This window comes from Bidens hawaiensis, unplaced genomic scaffold, assembly GCF_021521415.1.
Source record: "Bidens hawaiensis isolate Kalapana, Puna unplaced genomic scaffold, B.hawaiensis_p1.1 tig00005510_1, whole genome shotgun sequence".
NCBI lineage: Eukaryota > Viridiplantae > Streptophyta > Magnoliopsida > Asterales > Asteraceae > Bidens > Bidens hawaiensis.
In genome coordinates, this window is record NW_027491355.1 from 1,624,917 (window position 1) to 1,647,085 (window position 22,169).

General features: G+C 37.1%; 2 protein-coding genes across 2 annotated transcripts; both read right to left on the minus strand.

The window, feature by feature from the left end:
- Window positions 1–7,323: 7,323 nt before the first annotated feature.
- On the minus strand, window positions 7,324–8,683 carry LOC143630024 (uncharacterized). Its single transcript, XM_077099138.1, has 2 exons — window positions 8,261–8,683; window positions 7,324–8,229 (listed from the first exon to the last, which is right to left on the minus strand). The coding sequence occupies exons 1-2, from the start codon at window positions 8,523–8,525 to the stop codon at window positions 7,388–7,390; spliced, it is 1,107 nt and encodes a 368-aa protein (XP_076955253.1). The 5' UTR covers window positions 8,526–8,683; the 3' UTR covers window positions 7,324–7,387.
- A 3-nt stretch (window positions 8,684–8,686) lies between these two features.
- LOC143630028 (uncharacterized) lies at window positions 8,687–10,634 on the minus strand. The gene is made up of 3 exons (XM_077099140.1): window positions 10,385–10,634; window positions 10,167–10,304; window positions 8,687–9,731 (listed from the first exon to the last, which is right to left on the minus strand). Exons 1-3 carry the CDS (start codon window positions 10,632–10,634, stop codon window positions 9,436–9,438), a joined length of 684 nt encoding a protein of 227 aa, XP_076955255.1. The 3' UTR covers window positions 8,687–9,435.
- Window positions 10,635–22,169: the final 11,535 nt, after the last annotated feature.

Below are 22,169 nucleotides of genomic sequence, written 5' to 3' on the forward strand. Positions count from 1 at the left end.
AGTCCCATAAGCTTTTCTTTTCTGGAAACCGCCTCTACAGTCGCCGGGACAGCTGAACAGTCGCCAGAATCTTCACTTTTGAGCTGCTATGGTTTTGCTGATAACAACCGGACTTCCCAACCTCTGATTGAAGATCTAATCTGTGGAAATCTTCATATATGTACCATGAACACTCAGTTAAAATTTGAGACCGATCCAACGATTAGATCTCCAGGAATCTTTGTGTCTTTGTGGGTGGTTTTCTCAAAAATGGGAATTGGAGAAGTGTGTTTTTTATGGTGTAGGCTATGGTATAGAGATGTATGAAAATGGAAATGATTAGGATTTTAAGGGTTATTTATACTCCCTTAAGCCCATGGACCTTAGGTTCATCTTTATTTTTTTGTACATAATTAATTACATCTAATTAGCCTAATTATCCTTTCATTTTTATTGTTTTATTATTTCTCTAGTAAGTCATGTAAACTTTTCCACCATAGTTAAATAATATATTAAATATTATTCTTAGAAATTTCGGGATGTTACAAATTTCTTTGCTAAAAATTTTCCACTAAAACGAGAGTTGTTACGATACATCGAGTCGGCTTAAGTTGTAAAATAATTTACGAGAATATTAGAAATAAATCAACCCGCGTAACGTAAATCGTTCTTGAAATGTTTAAAATTAAGTAGTGAAAAATATCATGGGAAATTAAGATAATAATGTTTGTATTTTGAATTTTATAAAGATCAAAATAAAATCTGCTAATGAGGAAATTAAAATAAGTGAATTAAATATCAAAATTTGTTATGAGGTATCAAATTGAATGATGTTTTGCATGAGGTTTTGCATGAGGATTTCAAGACAATTAAAGCTATAAAGTTGTGAATTTCTTGGAAAATTCAAGGCAAAACTATCATTAGAAATTTAAAACGAGTTGAAATGTATAATGCAAATTTTATTTGCGAAAATTTGTAATGAACCAAAAATTTCATAATGAAAGTTTTTATGAGAATAAGTTTGGGTAATGAAAATTCTACTATGTGTATTATATAATATAGTGTAATTAAAATATCGTGAGAAATTTTAAATAATCAATATTGTGAAATAATAGTTCAAAATAAATGGGATTGTTATAAAAATAAATTTTTTATGAAATCTTGTATAAGGACTTTAAAGACAATTTTAAAGTTTATATAATGGGACTTTACCAATGTAAAATTTATCATAAAACTTTTAGCATGGTGAAATTCATATGATAAAAATTTTGTTTATAAATAGTTGTAATGAACAAAGATGATATATTAAAAAAATCATCATGAATAGTTCAAAATATTTTTAACTTACATTAAAGAGATCACAATAAACGAAATTTTGTAATAAAAATTGTGGTGTGAAATCAAAATGAGAAAATCTGTGTAGAAACTTTACCATGTGAAATCAAGATATAAAAGAATTATTCACAATGAAAAATGACATTTATAAATGAGAACTTTTGATGAAAATTAATATGACAAAATAAAAGAAAAAATTGTTTAAATCCTTGAAATTTGTAAATAATGTCTTCAGATTTAAAGGCGAAAAAATCGTGCATGAACCACTATGACTTGACGTCCTGACGATAAATCTTAAATAAAATGAGATAAAATATGGATTCGAACATGTGCACGTATCACCGCGTCTTTCATGTTTGCAACTCAAATCACGATAATAACAACCAATAAAATTTGAGATACAACGAGGTGTTAAAACACTAGTCCACGTATCACCGGGGCTTTTATCTCTTAACATCAAAATATTTGGAGGCAATCGGAATGCTTGCATTCGACAACTTAAAGTGGTTGTCTCATATGAGGAAATATTTAAGGATATTTGAAACCATGGGATCCAAGTTAACCTCGTGATCTATAAAACACAGTAAAAACTAATATTTTTGCGGTAAGGTAAGGATACCTTAGATTATTATGAGAGTGTGTGCATGTGTATATATAAAATTAAATAAAAGTAAGGTAAGGATACCTTAGAATTTTTTGAGTGTTTGCATATATGTATATATGAGATTAAATAAAGTACACAAGTAGATAAGTAAATAAGCGCAATGAACAATCAAGTAGGGCAATCACGTATAAGCAACACGTATAAGGACCCTAAAGCAAAACTATACTAAGCCGTTACGTCTAACCGCCTATCTTATAGTCATGGCTCTGATACCAATCTGTCACACCCCGACCAAAGGCGACGGAACATGTCAGGGTGCAAAGGATTGCTCAAGAGCGCGATGATACTAGTAAAGTGACAATATTTACTCAACTTGTTTATTTCATTCAATAATCACAAATACAACTTGTTCACAATATAATACAAACAACTACGTCAACACAACATTGGTTAAAGTATCTTAAAGGTATGATCTAAGTATTGAGTCTTCAATCTTCACAAACAATCAAATAGTAAACCGATAGCATGCATAAAAATATATTTGATCAACACGAATGTTGGTGAATAATACACTAGTTTCGACGTATGTATATAATGAGGCAAAAATCACAATTCACATGTGTAAATTGAATAATGAAACAACCATTGTAAATGTAAAGTAAATAATTGTGGCTCCTTTCTATTTGGTAACAACCAAAATACTCGGAGAATGAGGATCCATTTCTAATTGGTAACAACCAACATACTCGGATAATGGTGTCCTATGCTATCCGCACTTAAGGTAGGATAGTTAGGGGAGTGTATGATCATACTTATTGCGTTCCAACAACAACATAAAAATAAACACTCATGCACATAATCAAATTGAGGCATAAACAAAGATAGAGCAAGTATTTGTACAAACACATAATGTTGAATTGTGGATTTGATGATGAGATGATAAAACAAGTAAGTTTGAATATGGTATGCATGCCACCCCCAAAAGTATAAAAGCGTAAAAAGGGGGTGTGTGATTACTTACATGAAATAAATAACTTGAAGGGTTGTTTGTGATACACCAGGATAATAAGTTCAACGAGTGAGGTCTAGGTTAAAAGAGTTTCGGTTTAGAAGATGGTCTTGGAAGACTTTAAAGTAAAATAAAATGACAACTTAAATAATTAATCAAGTTTGAGGTTTAAAATGAAAATACTTGAGAAGTTAAACGGTTTTTTAAAAAGTAAGTTTTCTCGAAATCGGGTCTCAGTATTCTATTCATTAGTTTTACTTAACCTTTGTTAAGTAAATATATGTAGGGTATAGTTGCGATAATGCAAAACCCTTTGTTAAATAGATACTAAAACGAGATTTTTACGAGTGTTCGGTTAAGTCGGTTCGGGTCTTGATAAATTGTCAAACCCAAACTCGGCATTTCCAAAGTGATACATGTCATAAGATAACTCAACAAAATTAAAAGAAACTTAACCAAGTGTGTATTTCTATTAGGAAGAACCTCAACGTCCGTTAAGCAAGTGTTTGGCTTTGTCGGTCCAACCTTGTTATAAGATCAAGTTGAATCCGATATACCAAGTATTTTGAGGAAACAATTAAAATTGTTTCATAATATAGTTTTAAAGAAAAATGAGATTCGATGACCCAAAACACATCTAGTGTGTCTTAAGCGGATGAACCCGGTTTAGTTCGGTCTTGGTTCGGTCCTTGACTCGGTATGAGACTGAGGATGGTTGCCACATACCCGATACCATAGAACTTGTTAAAATGAACTTAGAAATTATAATACACAAATCTTACTTGTAACATACTAGTAAATCATTTTAAATATAAAGCATTTAAACAAGAGTTCGGTTTTGGTTCAGCTCTTGACTCGGAATGAAACAGAAAATGGTGGCCACATATCCAACATCATAGAACTCATTAAAATAAACTTATAAATAATAATACTCAAATCTTTCATACAATATGTTAACAATAAAGTATTAAACAAAAGTTCGGTTTTGGTTCGACTCTTGACTCGGGATGAAGTCGAAAATGGTGGTTACATACCCAATACCATGGAACTTACAAAAATGAGTTTACAAACTAAAATAAACAAAAACTAAACAAGATTAGTAAACTTAAATAAGTTAGAAAGTAAGTCAAGGATTGCAATAATCCTCCATGTAGTCTTGCCTTATAAGCATTTCACCTCAACCGACCATGACTGGGGAAGTGAAAGCCGAAGAAAACAAGGGGTAAATATTATATATATATATATATATATATATGTTGTAATAACAATATTTAATTATATGGAGTTAGTTAGAATCAAAGAATGGTTAGAAGTCAAACAAGAAGGAACTTGAATGTTGAAGCTTAGAACTTTGTTTGAGAGAGCTTGATGTGAAAGAATAGATTGGAATGAGTGGTGTGGCTTTGTTTTATGGAGGATAAAGTGTTAGGTTATCCATAAGGTTGCTTTGGAGATTTCCAAGCTTTCTCATTTGTTTAAAGGGTCAAACAAGTGATAATATCAACAAAAAAACGAACTTGGTTGTTGCAGGTACCAGGCCGCGCTACGCGACCAGCCTAGCCTCCCTGGCCGTGCGGCGCGCCGTTCTAGGGGGTTGGGTTGGTTAGCAAGTTTGTTTGATTGGCAGATTTGGTCCCTGCAGTTCGTTTCGAGGTGTTTTGAGCATTATAGAAGCATTTTAAGAGCTGTAAAAGGTGTTTTCGCGATCCGACAAGCGTGAGATGATTATGAAACATAAAACCTATAATTTTAATAATATCGAAGGGTTTGGGATACCATTCGGGTCGGTTTACAATACCAAGGCAAAAACGAATCGAATCGAAAAATGACGAATGTCAGATACCCAAACCATTCACACACCGGAATAGCATAAATGGATTACTAAATTACTTGGCAACGACTTTGAAATACACTTCAAGCCGGGGAAGGAAAACACAGTTGTTGATGCTTTGAGCCGGTCCAAAGTCCATCTATGATGGCCATTTCACACTCCACAGCACCATGGTTGGAGGAAAGTAAGAAATACGTCAAAGATCATCCAATTGGTATGGAGCTTGTCGCAAAAATCACTATTGATCCATTCGTTTTTCCTCATCACGCTTATCGGGATGAACTCATTTATGTTAGTGGAAAAATTTTAGTACCACCAATTGGCAAAGTTCGAGAACGTTTGTTACAAGAGTTTCAATCCTCTCTGGTAGGTGGCCACTCCGGAGTCACGACCACGTTTAAACGACTTACCATTTCATTCTCTTGGCTTAAGTTAAAAAAAGATGTTGAATTCGTCTAGAATTGTGGAGTATACCAAGCTATTAAGACACCGAATCATAACCTTATGGCTTTCTTCAACCTCTTCCGCTTTCGGAAAATACTTGGCATGACATATCTATGGATTTCATAACGAATCTACCGACATCTAAAGGTAAGACGATAATATGGGTTATTGTAGATCGTTTATCGAAATTCGCACACTTTATTGCTTTACCACCCCACTACACCGCGATCTCGTTAGCTACAATTTTTATGAAAGAAAGTTATAGATTGCATGGGTTACCAAAGACCATTGTTTCGGACCGTGACCCGATTTTTATAAGCCGCTTTTGGAAAGAATTGTTCAAACAGATGGGAACGAAATTACTCCATTCAAGTGCTTACCACCTACAGACCGATGGCCAAACAGAGGTGATTAACCGCTGCCTTGAATCATACCTTAGAGCCTATGTCTTCGAAGCGCCATCCAAATGGAAAGGTACTTATACATGGCTGAGTTTTCATACAATACCAACTTTCACAACTCCATCAACATGACACCATTCAAAGAACTTTATGGCCATGAAGCTACCTCTATACACGACTACATTCGGGGAACTACTGCCAATGCTTCTATCTATGCTTCACTTTCCAACCACCAGGAACTGTTGGCGGCCTTAAAGGGTTTTCTTGAAAGTGCCAAGAAAAGGATGATCAAACAAGCAAACAAGCCTCGCTTAGAGAAAGAGTTTGAAGGCGGTGATTGGGTATATTTGAAACTTCAACCATATCGCCAGAATTCAGTTCAAGATCAACTTAGAAACTTTCACGAAGATTTTTTGGACCTTACAAAATAGTGGAACGCATCGGTAAGGTTTCTTACAAACTGGAATTGCCACCATCATCGAAGATCCATCCGGTTTTTCATATCTCCTTTTTAAAACCAAGCTTTGGTAACACACCGGTAAACCAAGGGAACATTGAAGCTTTCAACAAAGAAGTCGTCTCGTTCTTACCGAAAGCTGTATTAGACAAACAAGTGGGACCAGGGAATCAAGAGGAGCTACTTGCTTAATGGGAAAATCGTCTTCTAGAAGATGCTGCGTGGGAAAACAAAAGAGTTTTACAATAACAATTTCCGTTTTTTATCGACATTGAGGACAACGTCGCTTTTGAAGGGGATAGTAATGATACGTCTCGACCCGGCCCAATGTATGAATCAGCCCAAGACAAGCCCAAGCGTGAAAGAAGAAGCCTAGTCGCTATTTGGATTAAGAAGTGGAGTCGTTATTTATTTTCAGTTTTGCATGTTTAGGTTACTGCATCTAGATAGTGGACAAGTCCTACATGTTCTCCATGGAATAAGGAACATGGGTGGTTATCTAAGTTCCCTGCATGTTTAAATATTTGTTTTTGCATCAAGAAATACACCAGAAAATTGCCCCATATTGTTCTTGTTTCTCTACTAATTTCTTGGAGTGTTTGCCTACTACAAAAGGCTCCCATCATAGCAACGTATCAGTTTGCGGTTGGATTTAGGGTTTTCATTTTCCTTTTAACTAGTGTACATACGAGGGCAGATAAACACTAAAAATATATTATATGTAAAACACTAATACATGGACATTATCAGATGAACGCGGGCGAATCTAAACGGATGGACATATGCGAACACATATCCGAAGGTTCGCTAACACTACTAAACGAAGGCGGCATCTGTCCATGTACATGCTCTAGGCTACCAAACAAAACGTTTTTCTCAATGTTTGGTTCGTTTATTGAACAGACACGCATAAACATACTTCATGCCGGACGGGCTGAATGTCTGCTTCGTTTACAACCCTAAACCCTCCTAACCCCCTGTAATTCCGCCCCTGGTATTAAGCTTTGCCGCAGCCACCTTTCTCATCTATTGTTTACCCACCCTAAAGGTAACAACACTCAACCAAGTACGTATTTTTGGAAGAGAGATCACGTTAGGGTATGCATGAAACACTATTATTCATCACTTGGTGCTGATTGTTCAAGAAGCTTTTTAGTGTGGAGGCCACGTTAAGTTTCAATGAATTAAGTAAGTAGCATCACAATATTAACTAATTAAGCCATTAAAAATTATACAAGTATAATTAAAAATAATTAAAACAGCAGAAATTACAAACTAATGTTAATAATATATATTCTGGAACCCTAAACCAAATATGAATGATAGATCAACTACATATTGGGCAGTGAACCAGTCCATTTTCATTACAAGCACTACACCGAACCCCCACCCTCTTCCGCCCTCGGGCGCCTTCTTCCTTCCAATCCACCATCTTACAGCTCCCATTACACGTAAAACACGGCAAGAATCTTACACCACCACAACCCTCACAAACATACCCATTTTTGGATTTAGGCAAACCTTGAAGCAATTGATCCAAACTCCCGTCCTCCATCGCCTTCACCACTGCATCAACTCCACCAACGTATCTGCCTTTCACAAACACCCTTGGTGGCACCAACTCTTTGCTATCTTTCCCTTTCATTAAATACCGGTGTTCTTCGCGGAAACCTGAATCCATGGATATGTCTCTCTCGCAAACAAACACTCCGTATCCCTCCAAGACTGTCCTCACTGTGTTACATGCTTCAAATGTCTTGCGTACACCTCTTAATGTTGTCGTATACACTACTATTTTGTTTTCCCCTTTTGGCGGGCAAAGATTTTCAAATTCGTCTAGTGAAAATCTTTTGGGTGTTAAAGATTTGAGAAAGATTGGAATTTTATCATCAACGTTTGAATTTTCCTGAAAGATCACTAGACTGTTATGATCAAGATCTGAAGTTTCTCGAAAGACTGGAATTATAGGATCAAGATTCGAGTTTTCTTGAATGATATTAGAAGGTTGCCTGTAAAGGCGGAAGCTTTTGGTTTTCGAATCAAGGCCCGCCAAGAGAAAGATGGGATCTTTTTCATCAACATTTGAATTTTCTTGAATGGCTGGATTGTTATGATCAAGATTTGAAGTTCCTTGAAAGGCTGGATTTTTAGGATCAAGAGTGTTTGGGTCTTCATGAAAGATGTTAGAGGGTTGTTGGTAAAGGCTGGAAGCTTTTGGTGGTAGAATCAAGACCTGCCATGAGTTCCCATGAGTTTATGACTTCAGGTGGTGGTTCGGATATGGGTTCAGACCCCGGTGTGGGAAAGATTGAAATGGTGGTTTTGGTTTTCGACGAAGATGGGTCAAGTGTTAAGAGGCCATAAGTAGTGGAGGTGAGAGAGACGATATGGTGGCTAAAGGCGGAGCTGCCGAATTTGGTGAAATCTTCATCATGGTTTAGTAGATGTGATGTTGCACAGCCCATTTGGAAATGTTTCAAGATTCTAATTTGGTGAAGTTGTGTAGAAATGGAGACTATAAAAAGATGGAAGAAAAGTGTTAGTTTTGCATGTAATTTCAATTTCAAATAAGGATCATTGGGTTGGTTTTAGCTCCCAATTTTTATTTTGAATTATTAGTAAAGTGAAGTAACTAGGAATGCTTTCGGTTTATTAAACATGTCTTTTTAGAAAGCCAAAAGGACCAATGTGTTAGCTGGCATCCAAGGCCCAATTGAACTTTATATGTTTGTGACCAAATACAAAAAGTATACATAAATTTATAAATATATATTTATATGTAACATAAACAATTCAGTACGTTAAACCAACCAACATTTAAAAACAAAGAACATCCACATAAAACTAGCAAAGACCATGACTAGAATCATTTGGAGATTGCACATTAGTAGGTTGGTTAGGTGAACTCACAACCCCGGGGCACAAAGCCTCACCTAACGGTCCACCCAACCACGAACCATGGTGCGTGAACTGGTTTTGTCGGTTAGAATAACCATCGGCATTCAACATTCCAATTCCCATATGAAACAAATCTTGATCACCACCAGGTTGCATTAATGTAAGAGAGCAGTTGTCTCCTTCAACCAAATCTTGATCATGACATCCCTCAAGATTTTGAAAAAAGTGGCCTCTTTTAGATCCAACACTTGGTGAAGGCATTGATTTCTGGATCTTTTGATGTGATGAAGACACCCCCTTCATATACCACTCAGTGCACCTAAAACAGATATTAAAGCAACCCCACAACAATAAATTACACAAAACAAATGACACAGTAGGGAGTTGACCCACTTGATACATTTGTAGATAAGAAAAAGAAAATCAATAATTATAGTAATAAATATGTGAATATAAAACACTTTGGGGCGCTAAGATTCACAGAGAACAATAAATACTACCATGATGACACATGCCAGTGAAAGTTAATGCGAATACCAAAAACACCCACCTGGATTGCTGATATGAAGTGGTAGGAGGATGGTAATTATTATGGTCTTTAATATTGTTGATATTTTTGGTATTCTGGGATTGAGTTTCCACAGGCTTTCTTGAACGAAGTCTGTTCTTGTGAGCATGGCGCTCACAGTATTTTTGATCAGGCATTACATCTCTTGAACACCTCCATTTCTTCCCATCTGTTCTTCTACATCTCCATGGCTCCGAATCTAACCCTACCATCGGAGAAATTTAGTGAAAACAATGTTAAACACACAAGAATTCAACACGCAAATATCTTATAAATTATTTGAAGGGTTTCTCCCGAAAAATATTATGAATGAAATAGATTGTTACATATTTGATATAATCCGAAGAGTTTTACATTCGATTTGAATGGACTAGATAACATGATACAATCCAAAGAGTTAGTGTTGAATGTGTGATAATGTTCAAAATTGTAATGATCAAATCTGTGTTTTGAAAATGTAACAAATAATGATTTTTTAGAGATTATATATAACATGATCATTACATGACGATAAATAATCGGTTGATCACAAAAAATTATGTAACATCTACTCCAAACCTCATAAAATAATTAATCTGATAAAATTTTGAAAACAATAATAATATAGCAAATATGAGAAAGATGAAAGAAATGATGATACTGTTATATTGAGTGGACAAAGGCAACAGCAACTGAGGAGGAATAGGGATTGAAGACATAATGTGCTTATAAATCATCTTCTGGTTTTCAAACTCTTGCAATTGGGAAACTGTGAAAAACAATTTCTGCATCTCTCCACCTGAATTTACAAAAATTTCATCACAAAAAAAAAATAAAATAAAGGCCATAAAATTTAACAAAGGGTGTTAGATTATATACCAGTAAATGAAGTCCCAGATGCAATTTGATTTATATTAGCCGTTGAGTCACCACCAAACTCAATAGAAGCTTCATGTTGAGGATGATGATCATAGAGTGACTGATTAAAGATGGAACTCATCTTTTTACTAGGGTTTGTTTTTTGCATGTTCAGAGCTAGTTCGACATCACACTCCGCCGCATGTGCTTTACCGGATTTTTCAATATTCCTCCAACCGTGGCCTCCCGTATTATATTCATTAGAACTCATATTCGAGGAAAAGAAGAACCCACAAATTGAAGTTCGTACGTTTATTTGTACAAGGCTTAAGGTTTTATTGTGCTTTGGATTTTGGAATTGCCTTTCTTCTCACCAAGTAGACTTTAGTCCTCCATGGTTTAAAATAATTAATAAGTCATACGTCACAGATTATTGTCACGGACCAAATATTTGAAGATCGAGATGCTTGATTTGTGTTGAAACGCTTGGGTTTGTTGGCTCGTCCCAGACTTCACCAGGCACGGCCTCAGCGGGAAAGAAGGCGTACATGCCTAGTCGTACTTGCACGGCGAACGCATCGCTGTTGCGAGATGTTGCCGCTCCCCTGATGAGTCCAATCAGGACGAAACCAGCAGACCCTGATCATGAGCGGACCGATTAGCTGGCTTTCGGGCACCACACGGAGTCTGGGAGGATAATTCCGTGACAAGTGGTATCAGAGCAGGTCGAACCTCGGATACGTTGGAACGTGTACACTCAACCAAAAAGAGCTTAAAAATGTCAAGAATGAGTAATGCATTGGTGGTGGGAGAAGATCGCATGGTCTTTGTAATCCACGAGTATGGGATCGTGAGCTCCGCCCTAATCCAGTAAAGTGAAGGAGATCGTGTTCGTGTTAAAAGTTTTACGGTGTAGCAGAGCCATAACCTGTTTTGAAGTCTGCTAGATTGGCGAACGTCGGCGTCACAAAATCTGACGGCATAATTAACCGACATGGCTAACTCACAATTTGACTGAACTACTAGGTGTCCCATTTATCAGAGTGAATCATTCTCAAAACGCATGGCTTCAGCTAATGAGCTGGTATGGGACTGTGAGCTAGCCCTACAGACATGCATGGCATAGGGGAAACCAACGTCTAAGTCTTGCACGTCGGTATGGGACGACATGTGCAAGCATGAGGACGTGCATGGTTATGGTGGTGGGAGACTGTCACGGACCAAATATTTGAAGATCGAGATGATTGATTTGTGTTTAAACGCTTAGGCCTGTTGGCTCGTCCTGGACTTCATCGGGCACGACCTCAGCGGGAATGAAGGCGTACATGCCTATTCGTGGTTGCACGACGAACGCATCGCTGGTTACGAGATGTTGCCGCTCGCCTATTGACTCCAAGGCAGGACGAAACCAGCAGACCCTGATCATGAGCGGACCGATTGACTGGCCTTTGGTCGCCGCACGGAGTCTGGGAGGATAACTCCGTGACATTGTGCTCTATATGAGTGGAAATAATAATAATAATAATAATAATAATAATAATAATAATTTTTCTAAATATAATACGTAAATTCAGTTGTTTCATATAATAATTTTTGTTAAGATTTTGACTTTTTATATGAGTCTGGATTTTTAGAAAGGTTAACAAAAATTATAAGCATGAAAATGATTTGTCGTCAAAAAAACACCCTAGAAAATTAACTAAAAATCATAACTCAAAATTTAAAAAATAAATAAAAAAGTGAAAAAAAACAAGAATGTTTATCCTGTCTTCCTCGTTCTCGAAACAAAACAAAGCAAAGTGCCAAAATATTCTATGAGGTTTGATCGTTTATGCGACTTTAGTCCAAATAGTTTACTTTTTGCAATTGAACCATCGAGGTTTCTTACTGCCACTTTCATCTAAATCACTAACTCCGTTAGTTTTTTAGCCTTAAATTAGGGGTAAACCCGTCTTTTTATATTAATTTATTATTTCAACTGATACAACCATGATCATCACATGCCATCATCATCATCATCATCATCATCTTACCATCGTGTCGAAAGATAAAATTCTAACTATCATCTCTCTTAGCCGTCCCCCACCACCCATCACACACTACCACCATCAACCATCCATAATCCGGTCACCACCATGGACGGACACCACCATCTCGATAGCCCTGTTTCATTCTTCGTAACTCTACCACCAATTTTTACAACGCCAGTTCGATGAGAATGATTATACCCACCACCAGATTCTGCGACACCATCATCGGAAACCATAAATTTCTATAATACCATATCAAAAAACCCAACCCAAGATCCAAATTGAGTTGTTTTGGGGTCGAAAGGTCAATAAAAACATTTATAACATACCTTTATTAGAAATGGCAAATAAGGTGTCGAATCCACTGAGAATCGGTGAAAAATGCCTATCGAGTTTATTGTTTTAATAATAGTTATTCTATGCAGACAGAAGATGTCAAGCAGATTAAATATTGATGTGAATGTAAAACGATTAAAGAAAAGTAACCACACTCCAAGTTTCAGGTTGTGAACCAAACTAGACCAATTGAGTAAACTTATTTGGAAAACCCATTTTTTGTGCCTATAATCAAAAGATTAGATACTTGACCTTACTAACTAACAGAACTGAATCTGAACAATTGGGTTGGATGAATAATAACCTAATTGATTACCAGCCTTAAGGTTTGATAAATGCAATCGATGTTATGGATAAAGATAAATGGGTCAATAACTCTAAGAACTAATCCTAAAAGTTTATGACCACAAATTAATTAACTGATAAAACTTCAAATCATTCAATTAAGAATAACTGCTTAATTGCACAAAAAACATCATAAGTTAACTAACCGAATGGTTAATTAAATCAAAATCCAATACTAAGGTTTAAAACATCAAAAGTCTAACCATAATCACAACCTTACTCCCAAAGATGGTTACAAATGGTTTAGCCTTGCATCTTTATTTGATAAGCTTGATTATGGAGTGGAAGGATGAAATCTTAGAAGATTATGGTGATTCAAGGGTGTTAGGATGGTGAAGAATAGCCCAAAAAAATGTCCAGATATCATAGGATATAAAGAATAATCGACTTGTTTTCTGGGCTTAAATATGGAAGAAAAATCAAGAAAATCGAGTTTCACGTCAGACCCAACCGTAGCCTATCGATGGAACCGTAGCTTAAGGCGAGGCCGTAGGCTACGACCTTTATTCTCTGCCTACGTTCATATTACATCAGCGCTGGACGTAGGCTATGGTCTAGGAACCATAGCCTACGGCTGCTACAATACCAGAACATCATTTTCTTCATAAAGTCTCCATTCCCACTCTGTTTTCCTCCCCGGATGCGGCCACGTCTTAGTATTTCAACTCTCTATCATATTATATATCATTACTTTCATTTTCACTCCATCCTAAATGCTTCATATTAGTTTTTTAAGCTCCAATCACCTACAATCATAAAACTAATCAAAGTACGATACATATAAACAAGTAAAACACACAATAGTAAACACTATAAACACGTGATTTCAACCAAACATTAGGAGCAAATTAGAAAAACCATAATTTCCTCGAGCATCGGTTGGTGTCAAACGAGACAGGGATGAAGGGTTTTTCTGTTGAAATGGTCTTTTGTAACCGAAAACGATGCAAGAGACTCTGTCGGCTGCGATTTCATGTGTAGGGTTTACATACGTTAATTCTCACGAAGGTTCTTTCTTATTGGTATGGAATGAGTAAGAGAGACCAACTCTTGACTAACAACGGGAGAGATCAACTCAACTGTTTAAGTGTACGGTTGTAACATCCGAGAATTTCCTAGAATAATATTTAATATATTAATTAAGCTAGAAGAATTAATTTTAGTTAGTAGAAAAATAATAAAATAATAATAAGATAAAAAAAGATGGTGGGCTTTAATCAATAGAAATTTAATATGGCCAAACACTCTCTACACTAATCCTTTCAACGATCCAAGACCAAACAAAGGTAAATAATATGCCCGCGTATGTATATAACGTATATGTATGTATGCAGGCCGTATATATGGATAACGTAAACGTATATAACGTATATGTATGAATGTATGCCTTATATGTCGTATATATATGTATATATATGTATGCCGTGTATGTGTATATATCTATATATATATATATACGTATGCCGTGTATGTGTATATGTATATAATGTATACGTATGATGTATGTGTATGCATATAATGTATATGAATGTAAGTTTAACGTGTATGTACTCATGTCGTATAAATATATATATATATATATATAATGTATACGGATGTATACTGTATGTGTATGTATGACATATATGTATGTATGACGTATACGTATGTGAGCAAAGAATACGAACTTGTACGGTATATATGCTAAGAACAAGGAACTAGTTAATAATGGAAAGTAATGTTTAAAATAAGAAATACCTAGGGCCAAGTACACAAACGAGCAATAGAATAGTAGTTAACTTATGTGTCTTATTACAGTCAGTCGTGCACAACTAAGGAAGGGGATACAATTAGCTCCAAATGATACATAGTCCAAGAGAATTTCTAGCCCCATTTCCTTGTTTTGTTTTCGGGGCTGTGTGCATTCTCGATGTGATTAGCTAATAAACTTACCTTAAGTGGTAAGTGTATGATATGTAATTGTTGTGAATGAATGTATTACTAATATATGAACGAAAAAGGAAAGGGTTAATAGTATGCATAAAGTTATATATATTATATATAAATATATATATATATATATAAGAAAAGGTATTTATGATTGTGAGATGAAGTGTTTGTATGGTTAAGAAAGGAAAAAACCTTAATAATATCTGCGAATGTAAGGAACAGACCCTAATAATATCTGTGAATATAGGGAACAAACCCTAATAATATCTGCGAATGTAGGGAACATATCCTAATAATATCTACGAATGTAGGGAACAGACCCAAAAATAATATATGCGAATGTAGGGAACGAACCCCAATAATATCTGCGAAGGTTATAGGGCGATATGCTCTTTAAAACCTATAAATAATTATGTAAGAATGAAAGCATGAAAGAAGGAATAAAAGTATGTATGTACGTATGAAAGAAAGGTAGCATGCTAAGTATGTCATATGTATCTTTGGATACGTATATATGTAAGTATGTGAATGTATTGTATGTTGTCTGATTAACTAGAACTCACTCAGCATAGCTAACTTTAGTATGCACGCAGGTGAGTAGGATGAAACAGCTGGCTTGAGGAAGAACACCCGGCAGAAGAATAAAGAAGCTGGCATCTGAAGACTTAATTAATAATGCTTGAACTTAAAGCCATGTTTTATATTGTTTAAATATTAAGACTTGTGTAATATATGTTTGAAGTTTTATATTCAGCGAAAAGTTTTAATTAACTATGATATTTAGAACTGTATTTATAAGTAAATCCAACGTCCAAGTCGGCTACCGGGAACGGGATTTTAAAAGTTGGTATTAGAGCATAAGTTCGAGAGAATTAAGCATTCTACATGCTTAGACTCGAATAGAGAATGGGACTTAAGTAAGAAAAGAAAGAATATGACAGTTCAAGAAAGCCATGTGCCACTCAAGCAAGCTAGGTAAGGGTACAATACATGATTAAGTTCCTGTGTAATGTAAGAATACGTAAGAAAGTTAGCTTAATTGCTACGGATAGGATTATTTGATTGTTTGTGGATTGTGATTGAATGGTTGAATGCTTAACTGCTAAAAGTATAACCAAGAACAATTGGAGTCACAAAGGGAAGTGTATAGGACATGGAGAGTAACATGATCAACTAATCACAGTTGGCCACTGTTATTAACTGTTAGCCTTACTATAGTTCATTGAGTGATGACATTTGTGTTTCCTTAAAGAATAAGAATGGCTAGGGCAAGAAAGGTTGTTGGTCAGGGAGTTCGTACTGGACGTCGTGGTAGGCCATGTATTTTCCGAGAACCTTCTGAAGAACCAGTTACTAACACGAGGGAGGAAGGAAGTGCAACTGTGCGAGATCAAGGCAACAATGAAGGGTATCAACTGCATCCTGCTGTTCAAGTCGCCATTGCTTAAGCTATAGCTGCTGCAGTAAAGAATTTGCATCCTAGTAAATCTGGTGAAAGCCTTGCAAGGACCGCTGAGAGGCCAGAGGAGAATGATAAAAAAGTTGATGAGAATGAGGAATGTGACTCGAGTGAAGTTCGATCTGTGAAAGTTGATTAAAGAAAGAGAGGCCGAAGTGGGTGTAACTACAAGTCGTTCAAAAGTTGCGACCCGCCAAAGCTGACTGATTTAGGATATGCAATCGCTACTCCCCAGTGGATAACCACAATGGACAAGGTTATCCGAATTAATGAGTGTCTACCCAATCAAGCGGTGAGTTACACTACCCCAGTCATTTGGTGATGAGGCTATGTTTTGGTGGGAAACAGTGGAACAGAGAAAGACCCGATAAGAGATTGAGGCTATGAGGTGGGATGACTTGAAGGAGTTGGCCTTGAAACGTTTCTGTGCTAATGCTGAAGTTGAGAAGGCGGAGATGAATTTTCTGAATTTGAAGGCGGGTAAGATGACACACCGCGAGTAAACTATCGAATTCAACCACATGGCAAGGTTGGTGCCTGACATGGTGAACACTGAAGCCAAGCGAATCAAGTGTTACATCCGAGGGCTACCACAGAATGTCTGCACCTTAGTCAGGACTAGTAAACTTGCTACCTTTGACTCTGCTGTTGAACTCGCAGAGGTGGTTTATGATGATCTGACTATGGAAGATATGGTGGTGGAAGAGAAGAAATGGGTTGTTCCTGCTAAGCGACCCGGTACCCAGTCATGGAACCCTAGAGATAAGAAACAGAAAGTGTAGGAGAAGAAGTCGTGTAAGACTTGCGGGAAGATGCATGCTGGTGAGTGCAAGTGGGGTATTGGTTCTGATGTGTGTCACAAGTGTGGAAAGTCCCATGGTGGGGAATGCAGGTTAGGGTCAAATGCCTGTTACAAATGTGAAAGATGGGACATTTCGCCCAACATTGCCATGCAAAGCCCACGTGTAATAGATGCGAACAGACAGGTCCCCTAGCAAGGACTTGCATCGGTGGTAAAGCTGGAGGAAATGAGAAGAAAGATGTTGACCAGTCTAGGCCAACGACCAGAGCCTACATATTGACTCAGGAGCAGGCTAAGCAGATCCTAGATGTTGTGACAGGAACGTTTCTAGTAAATGGTATTTCCGCTTCTGTGTTGTTTGATTCACGTGCAAATAGGAGTTTGGTAGCTACGACATTTAGTAAGTTAGCCAAAATGAAATACTGTTGTATGCCTGAAACCTTTAAAGTAGAAACAGTTAGTGAGACCTTGGTTAGGATAATGAGAATGGTTAATGATTGTAAGATAGAGTTAGAGGGACGTGAGTTCCCTACTACCATGTATGTTGTGACCTTAGGAGGGTTCGACGTGGTTCTGGGAATGGACTGGCTATGGGAGTTTGAGGCTCAGATTGTGTGTAAGAGTAGGATAATAAGGTTAAAATCCTTGGATGGTGGTACAGTGACGGTATATGGTGATAAAGAAAGTTTAGGGCTTAATGTCATTTCGATGATAAAAGTTGAAGGATTGTTAAGGCGAGGCCGCGGTGCCTACCTGGCGTATGTTGTCAAAGCTACGGCTGAGACGAAAGAAGTGAAAGATGTTCATGTTGTGCGCGACTACCCAAAAGTGTTCATTGTGGATCTTCCAGGGTTGCCACCGGAGCGGGAGATAGAATTTCAGATAGACTTAATACCAGAAGCACAGCCCGTAGCGAAAGCACCTTACCGCATGGCGCCGTCCGAGATGAAAGAACTGATGTCCTAACTGTAAGAACTACTCGATAAAGGTTTTATAAGACCGAGTGTTTCCCTCCTGAGTGCACCACAGTTGTTTTTTTAGAAGAATGATGGAAGTATGAGAATGTTTATAGACTATCGTGAGTTGAACAAGCTTACAGAGAAGAATAGATATCAGTTGTCATGGATTGATGATTTGTTTGATCAACTAGAAGGTTCGAGTTGGTTCTCACGAATAGACCTTTGATCAGGCTATCATCAGCTAAAGGTGAAAGAGGCAGACATCCCTAAGATAGGTTTTGAACGCGGTATGGACACTACGAGTTCCTCGTGATGTCGTTTGGTCTAACGAATGCTCTCGCAGCATTCATGGCTATGATGAATAAGGTATGTCGACTGATGTTAGATAAATGCCCATCAATCTTGCTTGTACAATGGAAAGTGCCACCGGTTTATCTCTCCAACGAATCAAATTGGCCAAAGTTGCGCGTATGTGAGCCCATGCTAAAGTTTCAATCAATTCGTGCCAATATCCACGCCAGGAAATTAAAAACATAAATCCAGTAGCCCAAACAAAATGTCCAAATAAAAACATCCATGCCCAGACTGATAAACTATTCATACCAAAATGATTATATCCATTAATAAGTTGTGAAGAGTTTAACCATAAATAATCTCTTAACCAGCCCATCAAATAAGTGGAAGATTCATTAAACTGTGAAACATTACCCTGTCATAATGTAATATGCTTCCAATGCCAATAAAAAGTAACCCATCCAATCAGTTATCATGTTCATCGACGTTAAATTGATATATTCGACGAGCGAATCTGATCACGTTGAGCATCTAATGGAAGTATTGGAGATTTTGAAGAAAGAGAATCTGTATGCTAAGTTTTTGAAGTGTGCGTTCTGGTTAGGTGAGGTAGAGTTTCTAGGTCACTTAATCAAAAATGAGGAAATTATGGTTGATCCAGCTACTATTGAGGTGATAATGAATTGGAAGACTCCGCAAAACCCAACTGATATACGCAGCTTCTTAGGGTTGGGTGGCTACTATAGGAGATTCATTGAAGGCTTCTCCAAGATAGCCACACCGTTGACCGGATTGACCCAAAAGTCTGTAGTATTTATTTGGTGTAAGTTTCAGGAAGAATCTTTTGAAGAGTTGAAAAGGAGACTCACACAAGCTCCAATCCTTGTTCTACGCGATGATGACGAGGATTTGGTTGTTTGTATTGATGCCTCGCATCGTGGGTTAGGTTGCGTGTTAATGAAACAAGGAAAGGTGATAGCTTATACGTCCAAACAGTTGAAGGTTCATGAAAGTACCTACCTGATGCATGACTTAGAGCTAGCAGCAGTGTTGCATGCTCTCAAGATTTGGAGACACTACTTATATGGTACTAAGTGTAATATCTACACCGATCATAAGAATTTGAAGTATTTCTTCGAGCAGAAAGAGCTGAATATGATACAAAGGATATGGTTAGAGCTAATTAAGGACTACGACTGCAATATCAAATACTATCATGGTAAGGCTAATGTGGTCGCCAGCGCGCTAAGCCCTAAGAATGAGGAGGTCATTGTAAGAGTGAAGTCTTATAAGTTGATCATTAACTCAGATCTATTTGAAGAGATCATCTAGGTGCAGTCAGAGGTGCTTATAGATGAAGGGCTAATGAAAAAGGAAAGAATTTTCGGACAGCAAGATGAGCTGATGGATAACACTTATGATGTTAAGACTAGGTTTGATCGTGTGTGGATTCCACGCCATGGAAATCTTAGAGTTCGAATCTTAGATGAAGCTCACAAGTCGAGATACTCGATTCATCCGGGATCCACCAAGATGTATCAGGATCTAAAGATAGACTACTGGTGGCCGGGTTTGAAGAATGATGTACTAGATTACGTTAGTTAGTGCTTAACTTGCTTGCAAGTCAAAGCAGAGCACCAGAAGCTTTATGGGAAGATGTAGCCATTAGAGATACCGGAATGGAAATGGGAACACATCACTATGTATTTCATAACTAAGCGACCCCGTACAGCTAAACATCATGATACCATTTGGGTGATTGTGGAACATTTGACGAAAAGTGCTCACTTTCTGCCTATACGACAGGCCGTCTCGTCATAAACGTTATCAAATGTGTTCATAAGAAGGTTGTGGCTAAGCATGGAGTACCACTGTCGATCGTGTTTGATAGAGATACTCGTTTTACTTCCAGATTCTGGAAGAAGTTCCAAGAAGCTATGGGAACAAGACTAAACATCAGTACGATGTATCATCCTCAAACAGATGGGCAGTCTGAAATGACTATCCAAACCCTTGAGGATATTCTACATGATTGTGTTTTAGATTTTGGAGGAAGTTGGGATGATCATCTGCATCTGGCAGAGTTCTCCTATAACAACAACTAACATTCAAGTATTCGTATGCCGCCGTTTGAGATGTTGTATGGTAGACGTTGTAGAACTCCTGAATGTTGGGGAGAGTTTGGTTAGAAAGATATTGGAAGTCTAGAAGTTGTGCAAGAAACCTCTTCAAGGTTTGATCAGATCAAGGCAAGAATGAAAGCTGGTCAAGACCGTCCGAAGTCGTATGCTGATAAGCGGCGACGACCAATCGAATTTAACATTTGTGACAATGTGATGCTCAAAGTCTCACCTTGGAAAGGAATTATTCATTTTAGAAAGAGAGTGAAGTTAAGTCCAAGGTACATTGGATCGTTCTAGATCATAGATCGTGTTGGTTAAGTGGCTTACAAGATGGAGTTTCCTGAAAAGTTAGAATGGATTCACTCTACTTTTCATGTTTCTTACATATGGAAATGCTTACCAGATGACACATCTCACGTGCCATTAGTAGACATCGAATTTGATGAACAGTTAAACTACATTGAGCAGTAAGGAAAAGCAGCTATGTCATAAAGTTATTTCTTTAGTGAAAGTAATATGGAGACATCGTAGAGGATCGGACGCTACCTGGGAAGTTGAAGAGGAGATGAGCAAGTTTTACCCAGACTTGTTTAAGTAAAAATTAAGTTTTGGGGACGAGACCTCTTTTAAGGAGGGTAGACTTGTAACATCCCAAGATTTCCTTGAGTAATATTAAAATATTAATATTGTCGAAGAATTAATTTGAGTTAGTAGAATAATAACAATAATATAATAATAAAGTTGAAAGGATGGTGGGCTAATATAGATGTAATTAATTATGGACTTAAGATGAAGATGGGCCTATGGTCCATGGGCTTAGGGAGTATAAATATCCCTTAAACCTTAAATCATTTCCATCTCCATCATTCTACACCTTAGCCTACACCATCAAAAACACACACTTAAGCCAAACACTCTCTACACTATTATATTCAACGATCCAAGACCAACCGAAGGTAAGAAATCGTTTATCTCAGCTGATCCAATAATTTAGAACCCGACACCGCAACCCCGAGGTGCCGAATGAGCTGTTTGAATCTAGATCTAGCTTTATTCAGGTGTTTAATCAACCAAAAACGAGCTTAAGGGTCACCTTAGCTCAGATCTAGCACCCCGAATCTATTTGGGTCATAAACGATCAAACTCCGGTCATCCATGGTGGTTAAAGGTGTCGGAATCGAAGAAAAACCTTAAAACGCGAAATAAGAAAGTTGGTCTGAACATATAGGCGTATAAGTAGGTATGGGCGTATAAGTATGTATGTAGCCATATATGTATATAACGCATATATATGTATGTAGTCGTATATGTATATAGTGCATATGTATGTATGTAGTTGTATATGTATATAGCGCATATGTATGTATGTAGCCATATATATATATATAGCGCATATGTATGTACGTAGCCGTCTATGTGTATAACGTATATGTATATATGGTCACGTATGTATATAGCGTATATGTATGTATGCATGGCGTATATGTATGAAGGCATGCCGTATATGCATGAATGCATGCCGTATATGT